Genomic DNA, 16,199 nt, shown 5'->3' with positions numbered 1-16,199 from the left:
GCCATCCTCAAAGCGGACACATCGCTCATACTCAAATGCCACCATACCTCGCGCATAGCGGCTCAGTCTCAGAAACTCGACCTCATGCTCAGCCACTGATCGATCCCCCGATGTCAGATTCAGAAACTCCCTTCTATGTACATCCATATTACTAGCTCCGACATATTTCCCCTAGAAGGCGGTCTTAAAGAACTAGCAGGTCAGACGTTAGGGCTGAGTGCCCTCCTTAACAGTCAGCCACCACTGATTAGCCTCGTCCCGCAGTAGCGAGACTGCACCATTTAATTTCAGCTCTATTGAACCGAAGTCATTTCGTAACTGACCATCGGCCCCCAAATCCAGTTTTGGGCCCAATGACCCATTCCAAAATCTTTAGCATAGCCTGGGACAATGCATCGTCCCCAACCATGCAATCTTGAGACACAGTCTCAGTAGCAAGTGACACAGTCTCGTATCCAAATTTGGCAGGCAGCCCGATGACAAGGTCTTAGCTCGAGCCCCTCCATGGCCTTTACCTTAGCCTCTAGTACCCCATCCGCGGATACCTTATGCACTCATCGTAGAATTCGTAGCTTTTCTACATTAACAGTTTTATGAATCAGTTACAGTTTTGATATCTATTAGTAGATATTTTATGCAAAATAGTATCAGAAGTTTAGAGTTTGTTATCACGAATCGTACTCTTACTACAGTTTTTAGTTTCGCTACTGTTTTCAGTATACACTATCTACAGTGTTGTCAGAATAGTGTACTACCTATAGTAGTTTCAGAATATACTACTCATATTTTCAAAAACTTATTAGAGTTTTTAGAACACTTACAGAATCGGTGCCGAAGACTCAGTGTACCACATACTTAGTCAAAAATATTTCAAATCAATTAAAAATCATCTCTTTAAAACCAAGTTTTAAAAACCAAATTCACAGCTGAGTTTAGTAACTTGGCTCTAATACCACTAAATGTAACACCCCAAACTCGGCCTAAATGTTATGGCCGAATCTGACAATCTCACATAGAAAGGGATTTGAAGATAAGATTGTCAAGTTTAAAAATCGTTACAGTAAGTTAGCTTTTATTTAATTCCAAAAAAGCAAAAAAAATAGTTGATTTTCTTTAAAACTTGTCTTTTAACGGAAGCTTTTGTAACCAATTAATGTGGGAAAAATCATTTCTATTTACGAAAAACCTTAGTTTTTAGAAAAAAATCATGTTTTGTGGAGTTGCAGTTTAAAAAAATCCATAAAAATAGTATAAGGTCCCAAATTTAAAGCCAACTAGTCCATAGTCCAGAAGACACATAAAAAGCCCCAAATAAGTAATAAATTCTAGGCATTAACGGAAAACAGTCGAAAATTTACGTGTGGCTATCGTCAAGTCCTCCGCTGCACCGACCAGTCATGTCTGGGGATTACCTGTACAGATTAAAGAGAGAAAGGGTGAGTTTCACAAACTCAGTGTGTAATCCCCATAGTATACATGCATACAGATAATCAACAGAATTTAGTCCGATACAGTCTGGGGCCCGTGCCCATCACAGAATCAGTTTGGGCCTTAGCCCATTCAGATACAGTCTCACAAATACATTAGGGCCTTAGCCCATATCAGATACAGAATGCAAATACAGTAAATCAGAATCCTAGCCACTAGCCTTTACACACCATCTTCGTCCAACCGTACACACCATGTGGGGATTAAATCAACCCACCCATCTCTAAGTAAAGCTTATCCACCCTAGAAGAGGTCCACAGTCGACTTGGGCGACCCGTGCAACCTTACAGAACTTTTCAGAAAAATGGGCTCACATGCCCATGTGGCCTACTCGGTCCAAATTGGCCTTGGCCACATGATCCATTTTTAATGTAACACGTGCTAGTTAATTAGTCATATATGTTTTCACTATTCACTTATATATTCCTTCAAAGTTGTCTACTTGAGTTACTATTACTAAATTATTTATATCTTGAGCTATAGAATTCTGAATTAAGATCTGTATGATGTCTTTAAAACTAGACTCAAATACCTTTCTACCATAAAATTTTCAGAATTTTTGGTTTTGCCAATAAGTACAGTAAAATCTTCAAACTTACCCCTGTTCTGCTATCTAACAGCTTCGTTACTTCTTTGCTAAAAATTAATTATCTCTTACTAAAAAATTTGGACGATGTTTCCATTTATTTCTATTGAAAATAGACTCATTAATAATTTAAACATGTAAATTTTAACCCCTAATTATTTTTCTCCAATTTTTGATGATTTTCCGAAGTCAGAATAGGGGAACCCGAATTCAATCTGACCTTATCTCCCAAAGTTTATTATACCTCACGATTTACAATTCCCTTACTTACATTGTTTCTTCTATAAGAAACTAGACTCAATAAGATTTAATTCCATACTTTTTTCATTCTCTACTTCAAATTCCACAATTTATAGTGTTTTTTCAAATTTAGCGTACTGTTGCTGTCCAAACAAGAAACAATTTTGGCTTTTCGCAGAATCCTTTTTTTTTTCTTTTTACATTTCTGGTACACACCTTATTTTGTTTGATGCTAAAATAGTCCCTGAGCACTCCAAAGCCAATAATCAAGACACTCAACATCAATCTAATGGATTTACAAGTGAATTGACAGCCAAGAACGAACTGAAACCCAACTTACCACCAACGATAACCCTCCATTTAACTGTTTTTAAGATGAGAACACTGAATTTACCAGTCCGAGCCTCCCCCTACGTCCAAATCGTAGAAAAAAATATTACCACTTCAGTGATTAAAAGATTCATGATAAAAACGAAGAGAAACACTTACCGAAACTAAACGAGCAGTAACCGCATGCAAAAACAAAGGAAAATAAATGGATTAGGGAAAAATCAAGAAGAAGAGAAAGAAGAGAAAGAAGGAAAAACTTGGAGAATTTCGGCAAGAGGAGAGGGAGAAGAATAGACGGTAGAATATTCTTTTGGAAAAGAGAGTCAAAATTCGGTTATGGGAAAAAAATAAAATAAAACCCAGATAACCTTCATCCCTTAATCTTCTCCTTTAATTTCCAATACACATCCACTACTTAGAATCCCCCTATTACACAACTCTATCCACTACATAGGGATTCGAACACAAGACCTCTACCATAATAACACACCATTTAACCACCAGACTAGCATGCCCATTCTGATGTAATTTACCCAACAATCAAATAAAAGCCTACTAAACAAGAGTAAGACCTAATTCTTTCAAAATACCAAAATTTGCCGAAACGAAGGCTTGAACTTAGGACCTCCCAAGCACTCTCCTAGAACACATAACCACTAAAGCTGACAGATATTTGTGTCATATTTTCACAATAACGAGATTAGAAATTTTGGGGCATTACAAGAAAAATTGACTTAAGGCAAAAAAATAAGTGAAAAAGTGGTATTTATACCTAGGTTAAAAGTGACAGAAAAATAGGGAGAAGGAAAAAATTAGCAAAATTAAGATATTTTGCAAGGGAAAGGAATCGAACTTGACTTTCTAAGTGAATTGCATTGTCTCCTTATTTTCGCTTAACCACTAGTCCAATTACTCATTATTGAAATAATTTTACCAAATTTAAACCAAAAATTTGGGATGTTACATGTTTGAAGAAAAATTTGAAAAATAATAAATATGGTGCAAGGGAAGGAATATGAACTGGGTTTCAAGGACAAATTCAGTAACACTTAACCAACAGACCAGTAACTCATTTTTTTCCCTAAAAATACAAAAATAATCTAAAAAAATTAGGGCATGATCTCTCTATCTTGGTTCACAAACCTAATTCTACTAACCACCAATTTTTAGGGTGTGATAGAAATTGTAATTCCCATAAAATAAAATGATACGAGTCTCGAGACCCAATTTCAGGCCCATGCATATGATGGGCTTACACTACCTCAAGGCTCCACAACAAGCTCAAAGGTCAAGCAAATCAAACCAATATTTGATCAAAGCCAGTATGTGAGGATGAATATTTTTGAGTAAACGACGAATGATACATGCACGGAATGGGTGAAATGTATTAGTCAATTCAACCAAGCTGTTAATTTTCAACCTGAAATGAATAGTCAGCTTTCAACAAATTTTTGGATGGGGTCCAAACATTGTTGGATTAATATGTCTTCATAGTGCTTGAAGATCTATCTCTTAGTTTCTAAATGCATTTTGAATTACTTGATTTCAAGTTTCGTAACTCAAGTTATGACTATTTTAATGAGTATTGCGCAAGTAGAATTTCTAGACGGGATTATTACAAAAATTACAAGTTTCAAGCTTTTAATTTGAGTTTAAATCATATTGGGTTCGATTTTTAGACTTAATTTTTATTATATATAAGCCTGATATTGTATTTAGCAGCTCTTATGATTTTATTATTTTTTATTTCGATTTTTTATAATTATTAAGTATTTTAAGTTATTTAGGAGTTTTATGTCAATAAGAAAGTTTAGTTTAAAACTACTTCTTGTTTAGGTTAATTAGAGTTCTAGTATATTTAAGAGTTTGATTTGGATTTATTAACTAGCCTATATAAAGGCATTCACATTATATACAAGAAAGAATTGATTATTATTCAACTTCTTTTTTGAGTTAATAAATTCACTTTGAGTTAAGAAATTATCATTCAAATAAATCGATCATATGATGCCCACAAGCTTGATCATCTTCATTTGTAGAGTTTTCAACAAAAGAGAAGAAAATCTATAATAAAATTTTATTGTAAATAAAAGAGGAAAAAACTAATTTACAAATAATATGTAAAGTAGGTTATGGTCTACCCTAATCTACAACTTATTAAAAAAGACTCATAAAGCGATATTTGTAGTCTTTCCTAAATTAACCGACAAAAGACAAGTATGCCCTCAATAAAAATCTAATTTGAAGCTTGTTTGAATACAAATTACTCCTGAGCAAGGGGTCAAGGTCGTGACATCCTCAACAGAGTACGCATTTTGCACTCTTGGTCTCTCAGTGTCGCGATAATGGCCTTTGGTGTCACAACGTTATCCCCAAAAGACTTGACTTCTTCATCTACAAGGGTTGTGGTCAGTGTTGCACCATAAATGGCTCAATGTGGTGACCAAGAGTACTAGTGTTGCAACATCAACTCCTTGGTGTCACAACATTAGAGAAAGTTCCCTCGATTGTGCAATTTGGTGAAGTATACTCGATTGATGGAAAGACCTTGGTTCTAGTTTAGGCTCTTTTTCTCATTTTTTCATCCAACCAAGTTCTTGAAACAAGCTCAGCTTAAAGGTTAAGTTCCTAATGGCATAAACTTCCCATTTTATTCCAAAAAGCATAAAAATGCAATAAAAACTAAGATTAAACATAAAATCTAATCATTGTAGAAAAGTAATATAAAAAGACAAAATACTCTAGAACAAACTCTGTAAGTGTTTGAAGAGCTTAATTTGATGTATATAAATATGCTAGATCAAATTGCTACACTTAAGTCTTTACTTGTCCTCAAACAAACACACCAAAGACACATAAGATGTCCCATGACATATATTGACAACAAGACACATGGCAATTTAATATTGAATATGCACAGACATATCTAACATACAACTTAGGATTGATGTTTAACTAACTTAAGCACTTCAAAAATAAATCTACCTAGTTCACTAAGTTAAAGAGCTAACATACCTCGAGGCAATTAAAGTATATACATACTCAATCATGTTAATCCATCAAAATAAAGTATATAGATATAGAGTATACACAAAATGTGAATAAAAAATTCATTAAGCTAACTATAAACAACCCAAGAAGATCATGTAAAAGAAATGTCTAGATCCCACAAGATTTTAGGCTTGTAACGTACTGAGGCTTAGGATGGTTTGAATTCAAAGTAAAGGATAGCTTAAAATAGTTCAAACACTAGAAACGATAAATCACATGACATTGTTCCCTTTTCTTCCCCATATTGACCGTTTTTCTTACCTTCTTATCTCTTCTTCTCTCATATCCCTTTTATCACTAAATTATGGAGGATACCATTCAATATTAGTAGGTACAAAAGCTAGAAAGTTTAAGGGTCCATTTGTTTGACTGAAAATGGTTTCTAGAAAATAAATTCTGGAAAAGTTAATATTTCCTTGTCTTTGAATGGGTCTATGTAAAATATTTTCTGTCATTTGCAGATATCTTGAAAATATTTCATAAAAGCTATTTGATATTAAACAAACATACATTTGAGAATTTATTATTTTTTTATTGTTTAAATTAGTTGATTCTTATCTATTAAATTTATATTTTGTTTTTACATATATTGCAATGATTTATTTATAAATAAATACATTAAATTAAATATATTAACAATCATAAATTGAAAACAACCAACGTAAATAGATGATTCCTAATTGTGTTATAAAAAAACAAATATTGAATAATAATAAATTAACTTCCGAACCACAATTAATAGTACAAATTTTGATACCAGAAAATAATATATAAAGAATGAAAGAATTAACAAGTTTTTGGAATAAATTCCAATTTTTTTATTAAGAGCTTTATATCTCCATTTCTCTTTCTCTAAAAAATCAACATCCGAGAACCTTAAAACAAATACCCAAAGCCTATAAATGTGTTCAAAACTAGAAAGGAACCCAATTGCAACTATAACAACATCTAACCCAGGCTAAAACTTATCTTTTTTCCTTCATTTCTTCATGTTTAACACTGAACCATATGTGTTATAAACACCCAATGCATAATGAAATATTGTTCCTATTAGTCAGTTTTTGCACTAATGCAGGATCAATCCTTTCCCCTTTCCAATCAAATACATTTAAAGCCACTGCTGGACCTTGGTCAAACATTACTTTTGGACCATAGATTTTGACAACAGGGATTCCGATTTTTGAATGTGGATGTTGGAGACTCATCAATGAATTGACCAACCAGTTAATCAAGCTCTTTGCTCTGCTACTTATAAGTACAGGACCTAATGAATATGCATGGTTCAAGGCCTTGCATTGTAAGGTGTTGTTGATTCTTGAATCTATTATTTCCACAATTTCATGCAATGGTGCCTTTCCTTTCAGTGATTCAAGCTTCAATGGTGGAACAAGGCTCACGATCCCAACATTAGTGGTTGAACCTTTCAAAATAGATGAACTAATGGATTTCTTGATAAACAAGTAGCAAAACCCCAGTGGGTTTTGACAAAAAAAAACTCTAAAAAATGAACAAATAAGGAAATCAGGATCAAACAGTGAAAGCCCTAAAGTCTCCATTTCTTTCGCACCTAATGCAGTTGCATCAAGCAATACTTGCCATCCATTTTCTTGAGCTAAACTCATCCATGTATATGAATATCTAGACCCAGTAACATTTGATTGAAGTGGAGTGACAAATAACCCTCCCTTTTTCATTATCTTCTTCCTTAACTTCTCTGTTTGAATTTACATATTAGGCCATACAAAACAAGCTGACATATCTGGCATGAAATTTATTCCAAATACATATGAACAAGAGGAGTGATTACCTAAGACACAAAATTAAACACTATCATTCAATTAAATCAAAATACATCTACAGACTAATAGAAAAACTTAAACTTATGCTAAAATCAATGATTAAATTCCTTTTTTTTTCTTAACAACCCATTTTCCTTATTTTCTATACATTTCCTTTTATCGACTTATCTATCCTTTATAAATAATCATTAACCCAAACCCAAATCTTTCTCCATATCTCTCACTCTCACTCTTTCTCATATCAAGTTTCTGTAATAGTCGAATTCAAGGCATGGTGCTAAAGGGCATTGCTTTGCCCATTATTACATTGTTCCTAGCTTTGGGAATCTAGGCTGGGCTTTCACATCATATTAGTAAAGCCAATTCCCCAGAAGGCTTCATTTTTGGGATTTCCTCTTCTACTTTCCAGGTTGTTTGTTTGTTCTTGTTTTTCCAGTAAACTATCCATGAAAGTTTTAGTCTTTCTAACCCTCGAGAGAGGAAGATGAACGCAGTCGTCGACTGGTGCAGTGTAGGTTTTGACAACGAAAGGCGAAAAAGCGTAAACCAAATACCCACGCTGGTGACTGGTGCTGAGAACTGGTGTTGGCTGGCTACAAGCATTAGATCAAGGTGGCAAGGAAGGGGGAATGGGAAGAGGAAGAGGCTTCATTTGCTTGTGAAGAGAAAAACTTTAGAAAATGTCTTACCAAAATGAAAAGGGTAAGATGTTTTCCTAAAATAAGCGCTTCTTTTCACATTTTTTGGAGATGATTTTATGGTGGTAGTTCATTTTCCACCAAACAAACAGTGGAAACCAATGAAAATGTTTTTGTAAAAGATTTTACAGGTAAACAAACACAACCTAAGTGTAACAACATATTTTCAGTGATGTCAAAAATAGTGGTTTTAGGACCACAGTTTTGACAAAAGAGTTAGAAAATATGATTAATTTAATATTTACGAGTATTTATTAAAGTCATAATAAATTTTATTTAAGAAATTATAATGTTTAAATAGTTAATTAAGTAAAAATGATTAAATCGTAAAAGTTACAAAAGTTATATTTTATTTGTTAAATGTGTTAAATGACTATAAATTCTTGATTTGTTGGGTTTAATTGATAATTACACCATTTCTATAGCTAATGGATGATTTTTTCTAGTATTTTGTTAAATTGTAAGTTAGAATATTAATGAAAAAATGGTAATTAGCTTAATAAATTGAAATAATTAAACAAAGAAAAGAACAACCGTCTTCTCCATTCCTTCTTTTGACCAAATACACCATGGAAGGAGAAGCTTGGAGGTTCGGCTAGAGTTCTTCAATGCATGTGTCAGTTTTTGAGGTCCATTTTTTAATGATTGTTATGTTTTTGTGATCGTTTTAGCTTAATCTAGCTAACTTAAGGGTCAATTCATAAAACTGTTAAAAGTTTAGGGATTTACCATGAATGAATTAGGTATGTTTGTGAACTTCGTTGATGGATTAATAAGATTGGTAGTTAAACATAAATGTTTGGTTGAGTGATTTTTGATAATTTTAATGTTTAGGGACCCATTGAAACAACTTTAACCCATACACGTCGCCAGATTAGGGTTACGGAGCATTACTGTACAAAAGGAACATTTGAACATAATTTTATTCTGTATCATAAACAAATCATTTGAGCCATTCAAAACATGCATCATAAGACAACCAAAATGACACAATCTAGCAAGGTATCAAATGGTACAAACCAAGCTAACTTCCACAAATTAAACATACCAAATCATCAACTAAACATTCAATTAAATACAATTACAAGTCCACCTATACATGTCATTATAACGTTGGCCAAAATATTCAAAAACTACTGGTATTTATGTTGGATAGTGTGATAGATCTTTGACGAGCTTCTAATAATCTATAAAACATAGGAAAGAAACTACGTAAGCAAATAATGCTTAGTAAGCTCATGTAACATAAACACAACTTACCATTTAATTTGCATAATGTAAATAGCATAATTATAACACCAACTAAAACCATAAGCTTACCACAATGCTCATACAACATCATCAAATCCACAAGTTAGTGCATTTGTACATGGTTCAAATGAATTCATCCATAACAAGTAATTTACACATGTATTCACATCATTTAGATCACCATTCCTTTTCATAGGTTCATGATACATTTAATTTGAACATTTACCATTTCATTTCCTTTTCATACTTGTTGAATCATCTAGAATTTCATCGAATACTCGGGAAAGCTCACACGAAGTGTGCCTTTACATAACCGTAACCTTTCCTTTACATCATTGCTTACATGAGCTGTGAAATGGGCCTACTCACACGAGCTGCGGGTCAGAATGTAAGCTACACGATACTGCTCACATGAGTTGTGGAGTATCCGCAACAAATACAGGACCTCAACCATCGGTAGGACATTCAAGACCAGCACTTGAAACATGAAATTCCTAATAACATGTGATTTGTATCCTGTAAATTCCTAAGGTTCAGCCGGGACTCGATAATCGTCATAACATTGATTTATTCATTCATCGATTAAGTTATGTAACAACCCGGTTTTGACCCTAATCGGAATAGTGGTTTCGGGACCACAAATCTGAATTAGAAAAATATTATTAATATTATTTTGTGTGTTTATTTTGTGTACATGTGATTGTGTGAAATTTTCGTGTTTTAATTTCGTCGTTTAAGTGTCCGATTTAATAAAAGGGCTTAATCGCATAAAATGAAAATTTAAGGGTTAATTATAAAAGCACCTAATTGTTGTTGTCTTTATAACTTAGAGGTTTTATAATGCAAATAGTCCACTATGTAAGTTAGAGGGTGGCAAAGGACTAATGTAACCTTATTATATATGTTATATATATATATGTAAAGGTTAATATAGTAAATTAAAAATAAAGCTAATATATGTTTAATATAACAAATTAAAAGGGCCATGTTCTTCATCTTGGCCGAATATAGAAAAGAAAAAAAAAAGGAAAATAGAACAACAAGGTTCGGCCATCTCTGGGTCTAATTAAGGTATGTTTTTGCTTCAGTTTTTGATGATTTTTACGTTTTTGATATCGTTGCTTTGAATACTACCCGACCCATGCTTGAATTTCTAATTTTAATGAATATTTTGAGCTATGCCATTGATGAATATTTGTGTTTTGTGATTTTTGATGATGAATAATGGAAGATATGTCTTAGATTAACATGTTTTGTCTTGGGATTTTTGATGAATTTGAGTATTTAGGGTTAAATTGTGAAAATAAATTTTTGAGGGACTAAAATGTGAAATAAATGCAATGTGTGGACTTTTATGAGAACCATGAATATTCGGCCCTTGTGTAGTATGGGCAAATTTTGTGTATTTTGTGTTTTGTGCAAAAAGGGCTAAATTGCAAAAAGTGCAAAATGTTAGGGGCAAAAGGGTAATTTTCCCATTTATGTATATTTCGACTTAATTGAATGTTTTTATGTATAAAAAGGTTAAATTTGATTATATTTAGATCAAGAAACGAAGAAAATGAATTTGGATCGGGGAAAAACGAAAGTAATTGAATAGTCGATCGTGTCTGCTGATTTCAAGGTAAGTCTATTAGCAACTAATAATTATTAAGTTAATATTTATACATGCATACTAATTGTATTTTATGTTAAGTTATAATTGAAAGTATATTAGTTGAATAAATTTTGAAGTGTGGATTTTATATATATATATAATATTCGAATATACAAGTATGATTATGTATAAATTATGGTTTGAAATGAAGATATGAAATGTAATCAAGAACAGGTGATGTTCGAATAAGCATGAATATATATATAAATTTCTTTTCTTGAAATTAGGTAAGAAAGTTATATATATGCATAAGATAGATCAAATTTATATATGTGAATACATGATCAAGTTTTGAATTTAGACAAAGATATGTATATATATTATGTATAATACTCGAATATATATATACATATATACAAGTATAAACTCTTGGATTGGATTAAAAATATGTAACTTATAATTGTGTATGTATAGTTTCGAATAGGTATATATATATGTGAGTTATAATTTATATGTATATGCTGTACCAGAATGAGCACGTTTACATATATATATATGTCCTTTTATTGAATTTAGGTAGGACATTTATATAAGCTTATATGAAGTTTGATTATACAAGAGTATGTGTATAGGTTATTGTAATGAATTTAAGTATGAAATTATAAATGTATGTGAAAGTGTCGATTATGTATGTATATTTATGTAAAAGTTCTTGAGTGGAAGTGAAGATATGAATTTATTAATTTGGATCATTATAAAGTGATCGAATGTAATACAGACTTTACGTCTAGCAGGCTTGATGCCGGTGAATTAATTCAGACTTTACGTCTAGCAGGCTTAATGCCGGTGATACATTTCGGACAATAGGTCTAGTAGGCTAAAAGCCGGTGTATCGAATCAGGTTTTAAAACCTAGCAGGCTAAGTGCCGGTGAATCTATTTAAATTATGTGAGAATATACAATTGATATATCTATGATTTTGGTTATATGAAATCGATGTACACATAAACATTAGGTTTTTATATGCTTGGTGAGTATACATCTACGTTCCGGTTTTGCATTTGATTAAACATAATTGTATGCATTTGGTGTATACAAATGATAAAGGCATATGCACATTAGGTATATGCGGTTGTTGAATTTATAAATGCACATGGTGATATGCGGTTGTTAAATATATATATGGAGCCTATGTGTTTGATAATTATTTATGTATGCAATTGGGATATATATATAAATGTACTCATTTATATGTATATGATGAATATGTATATATATTCGAATGTATGTATTAGCGATGTATTCAGGTATAAATTCATAATGAGTCTATATATATATATAAGCGAATATAATATGTGATTGGTATATATGTGTATGATCAATTTTATGCACATGATAAGTACATATGTGAATTCGAAAGTATGCAAGTAATAAAGTGTATATACATTCGGTTTTTAATTGTTGATAATTATGTATGCATTTGTCTATAAGTATTTGTTAATATATATATATTTTTGTTGTTATGCTATAGACTTACTAAGCTATAAAAGCTTACTTTGTTTGTTTTCTATCCATTTGATTTTTTTTTAGATTTTGGAGACGCGTTACGAGCTCGGGGATCATCAGCATAGTCCATCACACTATCGACTTCTTTTGGTATTTTGTTAAATATTTGAACTCAATCTTATGGCATGTATAGGTTTGAGTACGATGTTAATTACATTTTGATTGTAAATTATAATAGCTGTGCGAAAGTAATTAAATTTTCATGTTGTGATCAGTTTGGTTTTAAAAATGGTTGTGTTTGTTCGGTAATGCCTCGTAACCCTAATTCGGCGACGGAGACGGGTTAGGGGTGTTACATTTTATTGGTATCAGAGCTACGGTTTAGTCGATTCTTGGACTAACGTAGCATGTATGAGTCTAGCTATACATGCCATATTTTTATATCGAGATACTGTGATCACTGCTGATGTCTAAAAATGTGTTTTCATATAGTAATGGATCCCGATCGAGCCGTAGCTGATGATGTTGAGAGTATAGCGCCTGCTCCCGCACAAGGGACAGAGCCGGTAGATTCTCGACCGACCTCGAGTAACCAGGAGGGAGAGGCTAAACAAGCCTTCTACCAAATGATGAATGACTGGTTTACTCAATATGTCCGAACTAATCCGGTTGCACAACAACCCCCACCCCCGACTAATCCATCTTCGATTCCTGTTATACCTCAAGTAAGTGATCCGATGAGATTACCTAAGCCTCCTGTTGACAAAATTCGAAAACACGGGGCTGAAAAGTTCAGAGCTACTGATGATGATGATGCTGAGCGAGCTGAATTCTGGCTTGATAATACTATTCGAGTGTTTGATGAGTTATCTTGCACCCCTGATGAGTGCTTGAAATGTGCCATATCTTTGCTACGGGACACTGCATATCACTGGTGAAATACACTAGTATCGGTGGTTTCGAAAGAGCGAGTGACCTGGGAATTCTTTCAGATTGAGTTCCGTAAGAAATACATCAGCCAGAGATTCATTGATCAGAAGTATAAGGAATTTCTTGAATTGAAACAGGGTCGTATGACAGTGACAGAATATGAGCAGAAATTTGTGAGACTCAGTAGATATGCTCGAGAATGTATTTCGACTGAAGCTATCATGTGTAAAAGATTTGAAGATGGGCTGAATGAAGATATTAAACTGTTAATTGGTATACTTGAGATAAAAAAGTTCGTAGTACTTGTTGAACGAGCTTGTAAAGCTGAGGAGCTCGGGAAAGAGAAGAGGAAAGCTAACTATGAAGCTCGAGATTCTCGTAAAAGATCATTCAGTAAATCATTTCAGTCGACCTCAAGGAAATCCAGAGAGGATCATAGCCAATCTAAAGCTACTACAGGGTTTCCTAAGTATGATCGAGATCGACCCCTTGTGAGTTCACGAGCTACTTCAGTTGCTAGCGTTGGTAGTGTTCGACAAAATAGATCAGAGTGCAAGCATTGTGGGAAATGGCATCCTGGAGATTGCAGATTACATGATCGGTCTTGCTTTAAGTGCGGTTCAAAGGATCATTTCATTCGAGAGTGTCCGATGGTAGCTGAGCAAAACACCGTGCAGAATACCAGACCGAGTAATGTGCCAGTACGAGGTAGACCGCCGAGGCATTTGAGTAATGTAAGTGGCAGTCAAAGAGGAACAAAGGACACGACAGTTCGATCTGAGGCTCGTGCACCTTCTAGAGCATATGCCATCCGTGCTTAGGAGGAGGCTTCTTCTCCAGATGTTATTACTAGTACTTTCACTCTTTATGATACTAACGTTATTGCATTGATTGATCCTGGTTCGACTCATTCTTATGTGTGTGAGACTTTAGTATTCAGTAAGACTTTGCCTGTTGAGTCTACTGAGTTTGAATTAAAGTATCGAACCCCCTGGGCAGGTGTGTTTTGGTTGAAAAAGTGTGCAAGAATTGTCCGTTGATGATTCGAGATTTATGTTTTCCAGCTGATTTGATGTTGTTACCATTCGACGAGTTTGATATAATTCTGGGTATGGATTGGTTAACTCTGCATGATGCTATAGTAAACTGCAAACGGAAAACTATTGATCTACGGTGTCAGAATGATGAGATTATTCGGATTGAATCTAATGATCTGAAGGGTTTACCAGCAATGATATCCTCGATGTCGGCTCAGAAGTATGTGAGAAAAGGTTGTGAAGCTTACCTTGCATTTGTTCTTGATAGTAAAGTGACCGAAAAGAAGATTGAATCTGTGCCAGTAGTGTGTGAGTATTCAGACGTGTTTCCCGAAGAATTACCGGGTTTGCCACCTATTCGAGAGGTAGAGTTTGGTATTGAGTTAGTACCAGGGACGACTCCAATCTCGATAGCTCCGTACCGTATGGCACCTACCGAATTAAAAGAATTGAAAGTACAGTTGCAAGAGTTGACTGATAAAGGTTTTGCACGACCGAGTTTCTCTCCTTGGGGTGCACCAGTTCTATTTGTGAAAAAGAAAGACGGAACGATGAGAATGTGCATTGATTACTGGCAACTCAATAAGGTGACTATAAAGAATAAGTATCCGTTACCACGGATTGATGATTTGTTCGATCAGTTGAAAGGGGCTATTGTGTTTTCAAAGATAGATCTGAGATCAGGCTACTATCAGTTGCGAGTTAAAGACTCTGATGTGCCAAAGACTGCTTTCCGAACGAGGTACGGGCATTATGAGTTTCTTGTTATGCCTTTCGGACTTACTAATGCACCTGCTATTTTCATGGATTTGATGAATTGGATCTTTAGGAAGTATCTGGATCGGTTTGTGGTAGTATTTATTGATGACATTTTGATCTACTCTCGTGATGAAAATGAGCATGCCGAACATCTGAGATTTGTGTTACAAACTTTGCGAGATAAGCAGTTGTATGCAAAGTTTAGTAAATGTGAGTTCTGGTTACGTGAAGTCAGTTTTCTGGGCCATGTTGTATCAGCAGCGGGTATTCGGGTTGATCCGAATAAAATTTCAGCTATACTTGATTGGAAACCTCCGAGGAATGTTTCGGAAGTTCGAAGCTTTCTGGGACTCGCTGGCTATTATAGACGTTTTGTGAAAGGGTTCTCTATGATTGCGACCCCGATGACAAAGCTACTACAAAAAAGACGTTAAGTTCGAGTGGTCAGAAAAGTGTCAGAAAAGCTTTGATCAGTTGAAAGTTCTTTTGACCGAAGCTCCAGTCCTAGTTCAGCCCGAATCGGGTAAAGAGTTTGTTATCTATAGTGATGCATCTTTAAATGGTTTGGGTTGTGTTTTGATACAGGAAGGTAAAGTTGTAGCCTATGCCTCGAGACAGTTAAAGCCGCATGAAAAGAACTATTCGACGCATAATCTAGAATTAGCTGCTATTGTATTTGCGTTAAAAATATGGCGTCACTATCTGTTTGGCGAAAGATGTCATGTTTATTCCGATCACAAAGCCTGAAATATTTGATGACTCAGAAAGATCTGAATTTGAGACAATGTCGATGGTTAGAATTGCTAAAAGATTACGAGCTTGTGATTGACTATCATCCGGGAAAGGCTAATGTTGTTGCTGATGCTCTAAGTCGAAAATCACTGTTTGCTTTGCGTGCAATGAACGCACATATGGTTATGTCTGATG

At 34.0% G+C, this 16,199-nt stretch overlaps 1 protein-coding gene across 1 annotated transcript; it reads right to left on the bottom strand.

The window, feature by feature from the left end:
- Window positions 1-6,708: 6,708 nt before the first annotated feature.
- On the bottom strand, window positions 6,709-7,389 carry LOC107900096 (molybdenum cofactor sulfurase-like). Its single transcript, XM_016825804.1, has one exon. It carries the CDS (start codon window positions 7,387-7,389, stop codon window positions 6,709-6,711), a length of 681 nt encoding a protein of 226 aa, XP_016681293.1.
- Window positions 7,390-16,199: the final 8,810 nt, after the last annotated feature.

This window comes from Gossypium hirsutum, chromosome D06 (assembly GCF_007990345.1).
Source record: "Gossypium hirsutum isolate 1008001.06 chromosome D06, Gossypium_hirsutum_v2.1, whole genome shotgun sequence".
Lineage (NCBI taxonomy): Eukaryota > Viridiplantae > Streptophyta > Magnoliopsida > Malvales > Malvaceae > Gossypium > Gossypium hirsutum.
The sequence above is the reverse complement of the archived record's forward strand: the minus strand, read 5'-3'. Positions and strand labels throughout refer to the sequence as shown.